Source organism: Pantherophis guttatus, chromosome 7 (assembly GCF_059756535.1).
Source record: "Pantherophis guttatus breed Tessera chromosome 7, ASM5975653v1, whole genome shotgun sequence".
NCBI lineage: Eukaryota > Metazoa > Chordata > Lepidosauria > Squamata > Colubridae > Pantherophis > Pantherophis guttatus.
The window spans coordinates 73,903,341-73,921,801 of NC_142069.1; the positions used below are offsets into that span (position 1 = coordinate 73,903,341).

The window sequence follows — 18,461 nt, forward strand, 5'->3', positions numbered from 1 at the left end:
ATTATATTTAGATTAGATTAGATTAGATTAATTAGATTTCTATACCGCCCTTCTCCCGAAGGATTCAGGGCGGTGTACAGCCATATTAAAACACATATTTGCTTATAATAAGAGATGGAACAATGAGAAAAGGTGCAGTAGTATCACCATGCACTCCTCAAAAGGCAACATTCCCTTTCCACAGATGTTTTCCTGGCAAATGGGAAATTATGGACCAATATCAATAAATAAAATTTGGGTGTATAATATGCCTCTCCTAAATATATGCATTCTTTTAGTTCTTGGCCAAAGACCTTAAACATTATTTAGGATTATTTACTTTTCACAAAGGATTCAATGAAAGAACTCGAGAAGCCAGTTAATATATGCTAAATGTTACATTAGTAATAACATTTAACTTGCATTAGGAATTGATCCAGATACACGAAAAGCTCACTCTGCCTGCATTTACATTATCACTATATTAAGGCAAATATTGCAAATGGGCATGGGAAAGTTGCCATGGTAACAAGCATTTAAATGATATATTTTCCCAACTGTAATATGAAAACTACATAATTAACAATTGCCATCTCAGTTGTTCAATGACTATCTTCAGCGTCTCCTTTATTGGAAATAGGTTGCATTGCTAGTTTTGGATTACAGTATCGTATTCTCAGAATTGTCTGCAACAACTGAAGTATGCCCCCTAGTGGTTGAAAGTGAAAATATTTAATTGCTGCACTCAAGGTTTTTTTTAGTTGAGTTTTATTAACAAAGGGACTTCTCACTTATGAATGTAAGTCACACGTTGACCCAAAGTGTGCAAAGAACGTCAATCTCAATTGTGCTGAATAGAAAACAAAGCTAGATGAGAATATTTTTTCTGTAACAATACTGAAAGATCAGTTCAGCTACATACTTTGCTGCTGTTACATTTATCTGTGGGAATTTAAATATTAAGAGGGAAGCACATAGTGCTACTCTCTGAGCTTGATTGCTTTTTTGCAGACATTTTATTACCCAAACTAGATAACATCATCAGTAGAGTGAAATGTCTGCAAAAAAACCCCCCCAACCATGCTCAGAGAGCACAAGCACTCCTCATTTCAACCATTACATTCTCCTTTTTTGGTGCTTACGAGTCTTTGCATCAGTTTATATATTAGCAATACTTAAAACAGCATAATCGTGTAAGACAACTGCATTATTTAGACCTATATGAGTAATCTCTGCTTCATCTGGAGCAGCGTATCCTTTTCTCTTGATCATGTATATATCATAACGTTTCAATCCTGAAACTGACCTGACCGAAGCCATTTTGAAGCTTCAGCGTTGCCAAACTGAAGCTGAGGGATAGGGAGGGGGGGGGGGAAAATAGAAATAGCTGGGGTTTTGTAGCCAAAACAAAATACTTTCCCCTGGGAATCAAGGATATTCCCACAGGTGGCCAGAGAGAGGAGTGAAGCTACCAGGCAATCAGATGGCACCTTGATTGGACCATGTGACTGATTGGGAAAGGGGGAAAACAGGGGTGAAATTAAAAAATTTCCCCTATTGGCTCTGTGGGTGTGGCTTTTTTGGGGGGGGGTCATGTGACTGGGTGGGCATGGCCAACTCGACATCACTCACATTGAGGGGCTCCTCACCGGCCCCTCCCCTCCCAGCCACTCCTTGTCACGAATGGAAGGAAAATGGGGAGAGGAATATTCCTGCCTACCATCCTTCCCTCAGTCTGTGCTGAGATTGAGGAATGGATGACAGGCAGGAAAATCCCCTTCCCCATTTTCCTGCCTTTCACAAAAACGGCTCCATTCCAGCTGCTCCCCCCCTCCCCCTCCCGGGGACTACCTTAAAGGGACAGGCTGCAGCAGCTCCGTTCTGAATGGAGGGAGAAAAGTTAGCATTCTCTCTGCTGCATTTAACATTGAATTCTGTAGAATATTGAGCGGCCGGAAGAGGTGGGCGGCGACCGGCCGGGCATGGGTGGGGCCAAGGAGGGGTAATTACTACCGGTTCGGCGAACTGATGCCCATAATCCCTAGCGGTTTGCCCAAACGGGTACGAACTGGTAGGATTTCACCCCTGGAGGAAAACTTTTACTTTTAATGAGGTGAAAACTGTGGGAACCTTCAGAGTCGGTTTTCACCAGTCTGTGCGAAAATGATATATCCAATAAAACTATTCTTTGAGGAATCTCCCTGCCTCGTAGTTCTGTTTGCTATGGGTGTATTATTTGGAACCCTGACAGTAAGTTGGACAAGCATTTCACCACGTACCATATTTTTCTGAAGCACAGAATTGATTTATGACACCCCAACACCTCATTTGCTCCCAATACAGAATGTGACAAAAATTATAAACTTTTTTTTTACATTTTTGAGAATAGCTGAAAAGTGTATATTAAGGCTTGAAGATTTTGTGGGTAGGGTTTGGCCAAGGAACAGAACTTATTTTTTAATGATTTCACATGTCTTACAGTATCCATTTCAGCCTACAATTCCCTTCCCACAATACAGCTCCAAAAGGCCCAAAGTGTAGATCTGGCTACTCATCATGCATTCCCAAGGCAGGTCACAAAGTCCAGATGTGAACTCCAGGTATAAAAATGTTGCACCAACAGCAGGCAAACGATTCAGGTGCTACGTGAGCTGACAACTGGCCTTCTAGGAGCATTTTAATGATTCCATATAGCTGGCTGAGCTGTTTGATCTCAAAACCAGTTTATTTAATTTCTTAAAGGTGATGATCAGAATGTTCTTGTATTGGACTACACTATGAATTTAAATATACCTTATTTAAACACATCTAAAATTTTTTCGTGGGATTGTAAATTTTTGATGATGTAGTCTGATTTTGACTTACCTGTATTCATCTGTATTCAATTCATCTACATATTTTCTTTTAAAGTGTAAAAGCAATTGAAAATTAAGATATATCACATTCTGTTTTCTAATTTAATGGACGTAAAGAACAGTTAAATACTCATTTGTTCCTAAAGATAATTTCTTCTATTTTGATGGACAGGGGCTTATTCCAATAGAAATTTAGAACTACCATTTTTACAATATAAAGCTGAAGTCTTAAATTAATGAGGTATCATTGGTATTATGAGCTACCAATGATGAGTAATATACTTTAGACACATAAAAATGATTTTGAGAACTAAAAATGAATACCATCACATAAGGCTTACAGAAAATACAAAGCAGCCACAATAAACCTTTAATGACAAAGTTGACCATCAAGATTTTACTCATTTTTTCCAAATGCCAGTCTTCTTTTACCAACATTGAAAAAGAATTAAAAAAAGTCCAAATCTAAGTCTTTCCTTTGCCAAGTATTTTTCTTTTCTATTGCTCCACAAATGACGAATAGTGCTGAAATGGGCACAATCCATTCGATTTAAGCAAATGTCACTAATCACTTCTACTAGGATAGAAGTACTAGGATAGTATAACGCCTGTATAAAAAGTAGTTGTTCTTATTTTGTACAGAAATGCAATTTTAAGCACAATTTTTCATTTATTTCCAAAGGGAATCATACTGGCAACCTGCACTTATATAACACCATTTACATATCGCCTTGGATAGTGGTTTTCAGCTCAATAATTTAAGGGTTAGATATCGATGTCTCATCTTGGAATGTGGATCATAAGTCTTCATGGGTATCAGATGAACTTGTATTTGCTAATGATTTCTCTTCTGTCAAAATGAATGAATAAATCTTAATTAAAAGTAATTCCTATGCAGTTACACTACTGCTATTGCCTAGTATTCAGAAGTGCCAATGCTTGTGTGGAAAGTGTATAGATGCGCCCAGGGAGAGCAGTGGTTTATTTTTCTTTATGTTGGCAAGATACCATTCCAGAGAGACCTTGTCTACTCTTGTGCTGGCAGGAGAAATGGAAAGCCCTTAAAAGCACATGAAATATTGTGCATAAGGTGGAGGTCTTGCCATATTTTTTTAAAGCAGCCAGTACATCTACTGTGTTTCTCCAAAAATAATAAGGCCTGGTCTTATTTTCTTTTCGGCCCCCCAAAAAGCACCAGTTCTTATTTTCAAGGGATGTCTTACCTCCTTACCTTAGGACCACCGCAGCCATGCCTGACATGCCCTGACACCTGTCATGCCACTGCCCGACTTCTGTGGCTGCTCGTGGCCAGATGCTGCATGGCACATTGTGCCATTGTGCATGTGAGAGGCGGCCTTGGTGCAGCCTTGCTGCATTCTACTGCGAGCAGTGGCACCGGCGTGATGCACCATGTGCCGTCTAGCCATGAGCGGCGGCACCGGTGTGATGCACCACATGGCATCCACCGGCAAGCAGCCGAAAGCGGCTGCAGAAGAAGTTGGGCAGTGGTGCGACAGGTGTCGAGGCATAGGCCTGGCTGCGGCAATCCTAAGGTAAGTGGGTGCAGGATGCTCCACCCCACCACTCCCGTCCTAGCTTGATTTTTACACCTGTGCCTCATTCCACCTCATACAACCAGATGGTGGGTGGGGATTTACTAGAGTTTATTTTGGGGGTAGGTCTTATATTAGGCACAGATGTGAAAATCGGGCTAAGGCTTGTTTTTTGGGTAGGTTTTATTTTCAGGGAAACACGGTATATATTCTCTTTTTAAAACCATATGAATGTAAACCCAATACATCAGTACTAACAGAATAATGCAGACAGGAATGTACACTGTCATCATTAAGTATTCTGCTATATAATTCACAATGTTGGATCTGCAAGGATGTCTATACTTACAGGTTGTACAATCTAAGTTTCTGAAATCCTTACTGTGGATTCTTTGCTTGACTTCTAATACACTTCTTGAGCTGAACTTGACCGTACCACAGTTGAGACTCAATCGTGGCTTAAATAAATTTGGGGAGCTGAATCTCTAGCCTACTTTTTGGTCTGTTACATTGCATAACACAATCTTCTCAGCCCGACTCTTCCTTTTATTCTCAACCTTATTTTAGCATTCACCAACCTGTCTTCTTAATGTGATGCCTTCCATGTTGGATAACCAACCTCAGAATTCCCACTCTAGTTGGAGAACAGGCTGGAAACGGTTAACTTAGGTTGACATAATTATTGGTACAAAATTACTATGAGTTTCATGGCAGGATTTGATCTTTATGATTTTGTTCAATACCAGAAAAGATACCAGGAATCAATTAGAAAATATAGTGATCAGCTTAAAATGTAAAAAATATATTTAAAGGGAAATGTAAGAACATTGAAATTTTCTTTGGATCAGTAATTATTACCACACCACTCTCCCCACTAAATCCCACTGGAAAGACAGTTACTCGCCTGCTTTTATGGATGGAACACAGATGCCTTCTTTGTCTTCAAAGCCCTCTGAGCAGATACATTTGTAACCTCCTGGAGTATTAATACAATTGGTATTTTCGCCTGTGCATACTTCTTTGATGTGTGAGCACTCATCTATATCTACAAAAATGTATGGTAAAATGAAATTTAACAATATGCAGGTGAATTATTAAATAAAATTAACAGTTTCAAAAATGTTGTATATCCATGATGTTATAATAATCTAACCTGTGCATGTTTCTTCTTTCATTTCGTAGCCAGTTACACAGCTTTTACATTTATTAGGCCCTTCTCCTGTACATCCCAAGCAGCTGAGATCACACGCTAAAATGTAAAATAGAAATTCCATTACGATGGAGTCTTGGTCTCTTTAAGCGTAATTATTTGCTCGGAGACATTTCATTACATAACTAGGTAACATAATTGGAGTGAGTGTGGGGTTTGCTGCCCGTTTATATATAGTAACATGTCATTACATTTAACAGGACAGACATGATTAGCTAGAGAAAATGCAAAATTAATGGACACACAATTAATGAGGCAATAGTTACAATCATGACTAAGGTATTTGTATAAAAATATTTGCATTAAGTTGGGTCCTCAGTCATGTTTCCCCCATTGAAATCTATTCAATTTATCAAGCGTATTAGGGAAATCTGAAAGTGTACACACAACGCAGTGTCAAGCCTTAAATGTCAAATGCAGTGCCATATCAAATTTTACATTTGAAATTAAAGTGAAGGTCCACTAATTATTTTTAAATTTTCACTTCTAACAATCAATTGGCCCTTTTGTTAGTCAAGAAATAACAAATTAAGCAGTTTATACATATTGTGATTTATTTAGAAATAGTTAAAAAAAAGACCTTTGCAGGCGAAAGAGCCATCTGTGTTCAAACAATATTGATCAGAATTGCAAGGAGATTCTTCTACTGCACATTCATCCACATCTGAAAAAATGAACCCACATTAAAGGTTATAGACAGAATAATGGAAATGTTCAAAACTTTAAAAGAAATTGGATGTGCAAGATAGTGTTAAAATATAGATTGCACTGTATTAGTTACATTTAATCAAAAGTTAAATGGTCTTTATGATTTTCACACTTGTCCGCCTTGTTTCTTTTCTAAGAACAAAATGATCCAACAAACAGGAATAGTGAAAGAAGAGGCAAAATAAATGAGAAGTAGATAGATAAACTGTGAAGACTTCTCTTATACGCAAAACTAGTTCTGGCTGCTTAACAAATTATGGTTACAATATGTGAATGTATCCGTTTCTCAGTATTATTTAATGAATACAACTACAGATCATTTAATTCTCCCATCTTTGCCTTTATTGTAAAACTAAATAGTTAACATTATCTTACAAAGTAAGCACAGAGTTGGAACTTGATATGAACAAGCTAGAGAGCTACAATTTTGCTATATTTGATTGAAATGATTGGCAGCATAAACATCTATAGTGCATATGAGAAAAAGAAGATAATTATTCATCCTTTAGAATAATAAATTATTAGTAAATTATTTGGCAGATTTTTGTAAAGAAGTATACACATAGCCATTCTTACCTACACAGGCTTCTTCATGCCTAAGCCAACCTTCTTTACAATCTTTACAGTCCTTGTTGGTTGCCCCAGTACATGTTTTACATGAATAATGACAAGCTATTAAGAGAAGTAACATTTGCAAGATTGTTATGGACATACAGAACTTTAAAAAGTTTGCAACTGAAACAAAAAAGAAAGCAACTGTACAAAATATTGCTTCTTTTTCCACATTTTATTTTTATTTCTGAATCAGTTCTGGAATAGGAATTTTATAGCTATGTTTAAAGCTCAAAAAATATACAGGGGAAAAAAGGACTACTTTGCTTTTTATTTCCTGCTCACTGTTTTGAAACATTTCTCTGCTTTATGTATGGTATAATTTGCTTTCTTTCCTCCCACTGTATTTCAGTCAGGATTCCTTATTCATATCAAATCAGGACAGACATTCCAGTCCCACCTCCAGAACACTTGGTAGAAGCACATGGAAGCTTAGCCATTGTGACCTTTCTCTTCTGCCACTGTCTTGCCTTCCAGTTTTGGGGTTTATTAAACAGGACCAAAACAGGAAAGAAAGAATAAAACACATCCATGTATGTATGTATCTATCTTTTCAGACATATCTGTCTGTTGTGCTACGCTGTGTGTGTGTGTGTGCACAACTGTTTCAAAAAAGGATGACCATGTTATCCTTACTCTTTTTATTGCTAAAAGTTCAGGCCTTCAGCACAAAAAAGAGAAATGTGTGGTCCCAATTATTCATGATGTATGTTACCTGGGACTTATAAACAAGTAGGCAATCTATGAACTATTACCATGTCAATTTGACACTAAATTATTCGTTGGTCAATATTCTTCAAGACAGTGCAGGTCCTTGCTGTTCACAAGTATTTGTGACATATATTCAAATTGATAGGTACAAACCCAACGAAATTAGAACATTTGCAAAAAAAAAAAAAAAAACATGCAGGCAGGACAGTTCTTCTTTATGTTAACTCAGTATTTTGATCTTAATAAAAGTTGGCTAATGATCATGAATGCTCATTTCAATCTAAATAAATACCAGCACATCATAGATAACCTCAAGGAGTAACTGAAACAAGCTATGACCAGAACACACAAAAATCCTGATCTAGCCAAATACACTAAGATTGAAATATCCAGAATCATTGATCTTATCATTCTCTGCCTCATTACCTACTTTTATTTTGGGGACCAGAACACATCACCTCCAGTAGCCAATACCAAGATAAGCATGGATTAACACCAGACAAACTATAAAGCAGAAAATATGAAGAACCTTGGTGGTCTCTGAGTTTACCTTAACTTACCAAGGAGAAAACCACATCCTCATCAACACTGGCAGATATATATATATATATATGTAGGGAGCAAATCCCACACAGTCACTAATAGTGATGAGGTAATCTAGTTCATAATAAAATATATGCAAACAAGCAAACAAGCTCAGAGGGCACAAGGACTCCACAGTTCAATCCTAAATATTGTATATTCTCTTATTTGGGATGAATCTCAAAACCAGGTGTATGAGGGCATTTTTAAAATCAAAGGTTATATTTTATAATTAAAAACATTTTATATATATAATAAATCTTCAATGGCACAATTAATTACATTAAATTGATGTATTGCCCCTTTGCCCATTAATACATGGCTCAATCACCATAACATTGTAACCATTTACCTACTATGCGAACTGAAATGATTATTAGGCTGTACAGTACTATACTGCATTTGTTGTGCTCAATAATACAAATTGTTTCCTAAACATAAGGAATTAATAAAATTGATTTAAATTGAACTGTTGAATTTTACGTACTCACTTCATCTTATTTTATATATTAATTACATGCATATTAATACCCACCAAGTATTTACTACAAAAAAAGGGTATGAATGTATGAAATCTAAGATGCTAATTAATGAATCAATCACCCTGAATAATATAAGCATGTAAACATACCTGTGCAAACAGAATGCGTATCATTTCTGTAAGAGTTGTAGAATCCATCAGAACAATCCAAACAGAATTCTCCTTGATACTCCTTTTTGCACTTGCATGATCCATCACCAGCTCTAGTGCCATCTCCATCACAATCGCCATTTCCATGGCAAGGCTTTTCTGATCCCCCACGACAAGCTTCAAATAAGAACATGTTACATCACAGGTAAAACGAAATGTTTTGTTACTGTTTCTCTTGCTGTAGCTCAAGCTTAGTATTGTTATTTGTACGTTTCATGATGAAACCTATCAAGACATTTTATCTTTGTTTCAACTAAAAGTGTCAGAAATATTCAAACTTGTTTAATAACCACCTGCAAGCTCTGCAACTTATTATCTAGGTTATCTAAGGGACTGCCTCTCACCAATTTCTTCTACTCATCCTAGCAGGTAAGTAGTAGAAGCAGGTTGCAAGTCCTGTCTGCTAAGGAGCTCCATCTGACGGGACCCAGGAGACGAGCCTTTTCTGCTATGGCACCTGCCCTCTGGAACATTATTAAATCTGAGGTGAAGTTACCCCAACCCTTGTGGACTTTTGCAGAGCCCTCAAAAATATTGTTTTAATCAGGCCTGCAGACAATAGAGAAACCACACATTGGTTGTACCATATATGACATTCTAATTAACCCTCTTGCAATTTTGGTTTTACTTATGTTAACTGTTTACTTGGTTTTTATATTTGGCTTTAATAGTTGGCTTTATTGTATGCTGCCCAGAGTCACCTTGTGTGAGATGGTGGCCATATCAATTTGATAAAATAAATAAATATAATATGTGGGATTGAGAAATAAATATAATATGCGGGGTTATTCCCATTGGATAACTCCAATTTTTACTCACTTACCCCATCCCTACCCCTTAACTTATAACGCTTATGTATGAATAATGTATCACTGATATATTGCCTTCTTTTTTTGCATCACAAGCACAGGAAAAATAACAAAATATTTTAAAAACAGCTCCCTCATCTTAATGTAGAAGACAAATATCTGGTGATATATCCAACAAGCATTTGCTCTTAAATAAAGCTATTATTAGAAATCTAGTTGCTTATTGCATTCTTCATAATCCTTCCAAAACTTAAAGTAGTTCATTTAACTGATTCCATTCCATTACTTTCATTGTCTATCATCTCTCTAGACAAAAAGCCTGATTTTCAGCAGAATTCACAACACTGAGGGCACAAATAAAGCTTAATTATCTATATTAAAACTATCATATCATATCATATGATATTAAAACTTCCAGTTTTATCGATTCAACTTTAATTACCAACACAGTCTGGTCCATGTGTTCCAACAGGGCAGCAAACTTCAATTGTTTCAATACAAAGCCACTTAAACAAATCAGGGTGATTCTTCTTCCTGTAAGAATAAAATAATTCATAAATATAACATCTGTTCATGAATTTCATGCTAACCTGTGCAAGTTACATACCAACATAAATTTCTGCAAAAAGAGATCAAGAGATCAACTACAAATTGCCACTGAATTCCAAAAGGCAATAAACACTATGCAAGATGTGTATATATTATGAATTGTTAGCCACTTTTGCTCGGCCATTTCAACCTGTAGCATCCTATACACAGCTTGGTCTCCTGATCCAGAACAAAGAAGCGAGCAACTGGCAATTGTACAAGTGAACTAGGGTATTGCAGTATGAATGTTTCCTACCTCATTATAACATTCATTTAAAGTTCATTTGAGAACAATGGGATATTTGTAAAACAACTCTTAACAGTTTGAGAATCTAATGTCTTAAATTATTATGCTAGATCTTTTTAACTGCCTTTTTAACAATACAACCTACTTTTTAAGGGGAACAAAAAGACCAGCTAACTTCCCTTGGTGCAAATAGGATGTTGTACCACAACTACCATACCTGCACTGGCCAGGTCTGCGAAATTGTTTTTGAGAAGTTGCACAACAATTTCCTACCAGAGCATCAGATGCTATAATGATCCACCTGGATGTTAAGCTAGACCCATCATTATTTCCAGCCATACTTTAAAAAAACAAACAGTGGATAGTGAGCTTGAATTTTGTATTGTATTGTCAATTGCTGACTGATCTCTGTTTGTATCCATTTGCAACCTACCTGTTGCAGTATTTGGTCTAAGCCCTAACTCTAAGCATCAAAGTTAGGCATAACTTTAACTCTATAAGTACGATGTTAACTATACTATCTTCAAAAATCTTAGAATAAAACCCTGAGAGGTCAGGAACTACATCAGATCAGAGGTTCAACAAATGAAATATAGAACAAGATACCCAAGAGAAAACTTAGGACATACTCTTAGAAACACAAGGCATTAATAATTACAATAATAACCTGTGTGAAAAATGGCAGCAAATTAAAAAGGACAAGGGAAGAGCAGAAAGCTGGATTTAGCAGTGAGAAGATCTACCTTGAATTTTAGTATCAACAATAATTTCCTTAATTTATTTATTAAATTTATATATCTCTTTTGCTGTTTGGGGTGATTTTAGGTGACTATCTATTTAAACCAAATTATGGAAGTTTGACCTAAGAACAGCAAGAAAGTGGGAGAGAATAGAATATTTCAAATATTTACAGCAAAAACAAAAAGGATATTTTTTTAAAGAATAAAGGGACTTTAAATTGAAGCTACAATCTGATAATTAGTAACTGCTTCGTTTGAGGAGAAAGTCATAATATCTTTTCAGCCCCTCTCTCATATTTAAGATATTATTAAAGTTTTCAGTAGTTCTGCAGCAACAGCTGGAGACAACTGACAACCTCGATGTATAACACACACACACAGAGAGATACACACACACACACACACACACACACACACACATTGGGTATAATAATCTTTAACAGCAGAGTTTTACAAAACAAAATAATAGCTACATGGGTAGACCTTTGTCAGTGAAGTCTATGGAAATGCCATTAAGCTCAATTATCAGAAGAGGACAAGGAAGAGGCTTTAACCTAACTTAACCAGGGATCACTAATTAAGGGCAAGATATCATTACAAATGTATAAAAGAATGAATTAGTATGAATGCATGTTCCGCACAAACATACACCAAAACCCTGAACATATGTATTCAATAAATTTTTTTGAGCAAAATGTAGCTGTATCTCAGGATCAAAAACTGGTTTGTAGGATTTGCAGCTAAGTGATGATATACAAGGAAGAACAACTTGCCCTTCTGATCCCAGGTAGTGCTGTCAGGGCTGGTAGTTAGATAAATTCTCTTCTTTAGTTGCAAATGTAGCAGATGCGATCTGGAATTGACAAGAACCTTATCATGGAATCCTAGGAAATAATGTCTAGAATGCTTATCACGTGCATTACTGTAGCATCTAGCAGCCATGTATAGCAACAGTGATGGAAATCTCAATACTAAATGCCATCAATAAAGAATATGCCAGGCTTCTGCAGGATATTGAAGTTTGTTGACAAAACTTTAAGAATGATTATATCCATCCACTGATGATGCAAAAACTCAGGGTAGTCTCCTGACAATGGATATATCAATTTAATGCAATAAGCCATCATTTGCTTTTCCTTATCAGCAGATTGATAAATTAAATTGAAAATATATGTCTCAAGGGGACACTTCAATGAATGTGTCTAGGACTTGAATGGCACAGACTTTCACTAGTCTATGACATTCATAAAGCACCTGCCTTGTTTCGATGTTTGTACCCTAAGTGGATATAGCCAACCGGATACCCTCCAGATGCTTTGGCATGGTCATTGCTGAAGAATTATGGACATAGCGGTCCAAAGGTTCTGTAGGGCACTGAGTAATCTACCACTGTTTAACAAGGTGTGAGGAGAAGGGGGGAAACAGCTGCACTAAATGCAATCTACTTTTATTCTGCACAAGGTCTTTGAAAATAGTTTTAGATATTTTAAAACCATTGGCACAACACAAATGCTGCAGCAAAAACAAATTTATCCTACTCATGTAGGTTTAACTAAAGTATATAGTAAATAAGCATGCCTTATCAATTTAACAACAAAAGGGGAAATATGTTATCAAACTACATCTTAAAATGGGCTTTTAATGCATTTAATATTACTTTAGATTACCTACGTTTTAAAAAATCCCTACCTTTACCATGCACTTCTTACAGCCAATATTTAAACAAGTATTATTGCAGTTTTACTTACCGTTTGAACCACCAAATTTCTATATGTTCTTCATGCTCCTCTACCATATTGTTGCATTCAAAGTTACTACTGTCACACAGATTTTCTATAATTTCTACAAGACGAATTTCACTACATAAAAAAAAAACAAGAAATGAGTTGATTTATTGAATTCTGACACAGTGCTGAAGTGTCCATAACACATATCTAAAAAAAAATCAAGTGTTATTAACTTCTATATTATATAATCTACAACTACAATGTTAAGGAATATAGGCTGTCTAGAAAAATGAAATATAAACAAACAAATAAATAATCAATCAATCTACTATTTTAAGATGAAGTAGCTTATAATAATAAAATATTCAGCATCCCAAGACTGCAAAACTTTGAAGAGTTCTCCACTGAAGGAAACTCCCTGCATGGAAGGTTTTCAGCTACACAGCTAACCTACAATGACACATCACCATAATGCAACAAGCCATGTTTATCTGCTTTTCCTTATCAGCAGACTAATAAAATTAAAATTAAATTACATTGGAAATACAGATCTTAAGGGGACACTCCAATGGATGTCTCGTATACTTTCCACTGTACTGTGCCATTGGCTGTGACAAAGGTTAAAGAGCTCTTTTAGGCAGTACCCAGAGACAAGAGAGAACCGTTTCAGCAGGCAGCAGCAAGTTGCAACCCTACTGGTTTCCCCATTGACTTTCTGGGGAAGCCAGCAGAGAACATTGCAAATAGCAATCACATGATCGTGGAGCGCCAGTCCTAAGTGCAAACAGGTTGCTAAGCACACAGATCCAAATCACATGACCATAGAGGAAACCTATGTTTTGTAATGGTTGGAACTGCTTACAGGCTATCATATCCTTTCCAAGGGCACAGTTAACACATACTATCACTGTTCTGATTGAGAACCACTGATATATATTCTCATTATAACATAATATAGATAGTTCTTAAAGAAGATTTAGGATTGGGATTTGAGAACTATAAGGGCTGGGAAAAATAAGAATTCCAAAAAAGCAATTTTCCTTCTTTTTTCTCACCCATTTCAATCACAGTCAAGATCAAGGCTGATTTGAAATTAGATTTTAAAATGATTGAATACAAGGATGACATGGAAAAAGATGTTAAACTGGACAGGCAAAAGAAACTAATGGCTGTCTTAATAATTAATAGACATGTAGAAATAGCAAATCAAGAAAGTGACCTGGTAATTTTTTAAATATTGGAGTTACAAGAGAGGCTTATAAAAAGATTTAAAGAATTTTGTGAGAAGGGACAAAGAACAAATGAAAAGATTTCTACGACATTATTTGATGGTACTAAAGATCAAGATTGTTAAAAGTAAATGGAAGTTAGCTTATTTGATCTATTAAATTTGGTATGCTTTAACATTAGTGGAGTTTTACCTATATCAGGACTGAAATGGATATATAGGTTTGTTTAGATGTATAGATAAAAGTTGGGATAGGAGAAGAAATATTTATACTTGTGATGAAATCACATATTTATGTATTTCTTTTAATATATTTTTTCTTTCTTTTCTGCATCTTCTATTTTTTTTCTTTAGTTTGTATTAATCTTTGCTGTTATAATTGTAATCTTTAATAAAATTACTATTAAAAATGAACTGGCAAAGGAAACTGATGGAAACAAATGGATTCCTGAAGGAACTGGGCGATATCCAAAGGATTTGCTACAAGGCCCCATGGAAGCCTTAGTAATGCACTGAAACCAAGAGTTTCTGGACAGAATTGCATCTATAAGACCCCTCTCAACCCTTTACATCCATAATTCCCCATGGTTCATGGAGGAACTGAGGGTTCTGAAACAGTTTAAGAGACATCTAGAGCAATGGTCCCCACTTTCCGACTCCATGGACAAGCGGTGGCAGGTGGCAGGGATGGTTTTGTGTGTGCAACCTAATTCTGTGCATGTGCAAATGGTGCTCACCTACCACTTGCATAGACCAGTTCCCAATGAGACCCGGTCCATGGACTCTTGGTTTAGAGCACCGCTGGAGAAAAACAAAGGATGACTCTGATTGGATACAACTTAAAGCCGCTATTAAGGTCTATCTCATGGCAATACAAGTGGCAAAATAACACTATTTCTCCTCCCCTATTGCTTCTATAGAATTTCACCATTAGCCCTGTTCTGGATGATCTCGTCCCTCTGAGGCCAGGGGGGGCTCAGATGATCATGTCCAGGGTCATGAAGAAAAAAATTGAACACCTGTCAGATAAAATCACTTGGATTCATTCCCAGTTAGAATCCATGTGCGGAGCAGGTCCTTGTCACATGCTTAGGGAAACATCTTGCCCAGTAATTTGGAAACAGTTTGATCCTGTTGGCCTTAAGGAAGTGGACAGGATTCTATGCACTGTCAATGCAATCACCTATCAATTAGGCCAGTGATGGCTAACCTTTTTTCCCTCGGGTGCCAAAAGCGTGCGCGCACCCATAATGCAATACCCCTCCCGCATGCCCCGCCTCTCTGCACATGCGTGCGACCCCCCTGCATGCGCATGTGACCGCTGCATGCGTGCACGACTCCCGCTCCCCCCGCACATGCAACCCTCCCCCTTTTGGCCTCACATCCCCAAACAGCACTGGGGGTGAAAGCCTTTGCCTCCCAAAACAGCTGTGGGGGGGGGGGAGCTTCCAAAACGGCTGGGAGAGGGAAAAAAAGCCTTTGCCTCCCAAAACAGCTTGGGGGGGAGGGAAAAAAGCCTCGCCTCCCAAAACATCGCTGGGAGGGGAATCTCCAGAGATCTGGGAAGGCACAGGCACAGAAAGTGAAGAGAGAGATAGGTCTCCCCACGCATGCCGCTTGCAGAGTAGACCCGAAAATCAGCTGGCTGGCGGGAAGCGATTGCGCATGCGCAGTGGAGCTAAGCTAGGCGACGTCTCATTTGCCCACAGAGAGGGTTCCGGGTGCCAACTGTGGCATGCATGCCATAGGTTCGCCATCACGGAATTAGGTTATCCTACTGTCTTTAAACAGAGTCAGGTATTTAACTCTAAATTAACCGCATTTCTGCTTTATACCCTGTATTCAGTCCCAGGCATCTTGATCTTGCTCACTGCAAAGCATATTAGCACACTGAGAAGAAAAATAATATCTGCTATACCTTGATTCATATTTTGATAATGTTTTTTCTTCCCATGCTGTATTGCCACCTCCGAAGTTCTTCTTTGCTGTGTCTGTTAGACCCTTCAGAACACAAGTTTGATAAAATGACATTTTTCAAAATGTTTTTACCACCAAAAAGCAGAAACTTTTTCAGAAAAGGTATACCCTAGCCTCAGTACATTATACATTATAATCAATTATATATTTGTAAAAACAAATGTTATTTTTTTGGTTTCCTTGTTTCTGAAGAATAGTTTATAGAGAAATCTGAAAGCAACAGGTTACTTTATTTCTACAGTTTACTCTACCAAGGTCCAGTAAGAAATATTTACAGAAAGTGTACATACAATACAGAAATGTATTATTCTGCAGATGAATTAACTTACTTTTTTGAAAGCTTTTGAAACTTCAAGTCCATACAAAGGGTAAGCTCTATTAATTGATATATTATTGCTTTTTCTACCTTTGCAAATATTAAGCAGCATTTTTGAACGCACTCTTTTATCAACATGTTCTGAAACCAGGAACAACCATTCAAAAGTTCACTAGTGTCAGTCACTTAGATTTCTAATTTTGTACAGTTCTCAACAAATATATTCTCAAGTCATAACTTACATGTTTGAGTTTTAAAAAGGTTGGAATCTGATTTTCCCACGTTACTTTCACATGCTATGTAACAGCCTAACTAAAATACATAAACCTATCTGTAACACCATAAAACTGAATTAGCAAGTGTTTTAACAAATACTTTCTGTCACGGTTTAAAATTTAAGGATTTTTTTAAAAAGAAACATTTCTAGAACATGACAGCCAGTATGGTGGATTGATAAGAGGTGTTAGTACAGGTAGTTCTTGACTTATGACCATAATCGAGTCCAAAATTTCCACTGCGAAGCAAGGCAATTGAATCGTTTTAGTTTTTTTGCCACAGTTGTTAAGTGAATCACTGCAGTTGTTAAGTGAATCACTGCAGTTGTTAAGCGAATCATGCCATTGTTAAACAAATCTATAATTTCCTACATTGACTTGGCTTGTTGGAAGCCGGCAGAGGAATGGTAATCACATGACCGTAGAAAAGTGTCATGTCATAAATACATGCTAGCTACCTGGTCTGATTTTTGATCAAATGACCATGGGGTTGCTGCAACTGGTTGTAAGTGTGAAAAATTGTTACGTCACTTTTTTCATTTTTTTTTAAACTTCCAATGGTCACTAAACGAATGGTTATAAGCAGGGGTGAAATCCAGCAGCGGAAATTTTGAGTAATTTGGAGAACCAGCAAATACCACCTCTGGCTGGCCCCAGAGTAGGATGGGAATGGGGATTTTGCAGTATCCTTCCCCTGGAGTGGGGTGGGAATGGAGATTTTGCAGTATCCTTCCCCTGGAGTGGGGTGGGAATGGGGATTTTGCAGTATCCTTCCCCTGCCACGCCCACCAAGCCACGCCCACAGAACCGGTAGTAAAATAAATTTGGATTTCACCACTGGTTATAAGTCGAGGACTACCTGTCTAGTTGTGCTTTTTAGGCATGAAAGCCAGCTGGGTCATTTGGGGCCAGTCTCCCACCCCTCTCTCTCTCAGCCCAGCCCACCTCACAGGGTTGTTGTTGCAGGGAAAACAAGGACGAAAGTTCACCTCTTGGAATTAATTTCTGAAACCTCCGTTAAGGGACACAACCCTAACTAATAATGCTATTAAAAATAAGCCAGTACACAAGTATTTTGTGGACAAGGAATACCAAGTAATTTGTTGGCGTTACCATTTTTTTAAAAAAAATTAGTTTTAATGAGGGGGAGGGGAAAGCCAACTTTCTCCTACTATGTTGGACCGTTAAGTGGAAGCCAGCTGTGGGCTGGCGGTTAAGGTCACCCTCCGCCCTCCGCCTTTCTTCAGCTGCCTCAGCTTCCCTGCCTCTCCCACCTGAGTGAACCGGTCGGCGATCCCTCGACAGGTGTTGCAGGCTTGCCGGAGCTTCTCCTCAGGGGAGGCCAGAGCCGGCGACGCGGGCGGGAAGGAGAGGAGGAGGAAGGCCACGAGGCTGAGGAAAGCAAAAGCTTCCAGCCATCTCCTCCACGCAGCCCGACCGGCTTTCATGGCTTCAAGCAACCCCGCCAGCTTCGAAGGCCGGCTCTGCCACCGGCCCTCATTCAGAACCCCGGTTTTTTTTTTTTTTTAATATATATATATATATATAGACCCGCCCAACGTTCACTTCCAGCCAATCGTTGGGCCCACAGCGGAGACCCTCGTGCTGGGAAAGCAGGGCACGTGGCCCAATCGCGGCTCGCCACGCTCTGAG

General features: G+C 37.8%; 1 protein-coding gene across 1 annotated transcript; it reads right to left on the minus strand.

The window, feature by feature from the left end:
• Positions 1-3,176: 3,176 nt before the first annotated feature.
• On the minus strand, positions 3,177-18,414 carry CRELD2 (CRELD disulfide isomerase 2). Its single transcript, XM_034420915.3, has 10 exons — positions 18,083-18,414; positions 16,159-16,241; positions 13,034-13,144; positions 10,153-10,244; positions 8,842-9,018; positions 6,882-6,977; positions 6,178-6,261; positions 5,541-5,636; positions 5,292-5,432; positions 3,177-3,684 (listed from the first exon to the last, which is right to left on the minus strand). The coding sequence occupies exons 1-10, from the start codon at positions 18,254-18,256 to the stop codon at positions 3,632-3,634; spliced, it is 1,107 nt and encodes a 368-aa protein (XP_034276806.2). The 5' UTR covers positions 18,257-18,414; the 3' UTR covers positions 3,177-3,631.
• Between the last annotated feature and the right edge of the window lie 47 nt (positions 18,415-18,461).

What these genes read in the sequence shown, in the direction of transcription:
- CRELD2 (XM_034420915.3), bottom strand. Translation starts at nt 18,256, where the DNA reads ATGAAAGCCGGTCGGGCTGCGTGGAGGAGATGGCTGGAAGCTTTTGCT. An exon ending in TACGCATTCTGTTTGCACAG is followed by an intron (nt 6,978 to 8,841) that starts GTATGTTTACAT and finishes TTCTCTTAATAG; the next exon opens with CTTGTCATTATTCATGTAAA. An exon ending in TGTTCCATCCATAAAAGCAG is followed by an intron (nt 3,685 to 5,291) that starts GCGAGTAACTGT and finishes TCATTTTGACAG; the next exon opens with AAGAGAAATCATTAGCAAAT.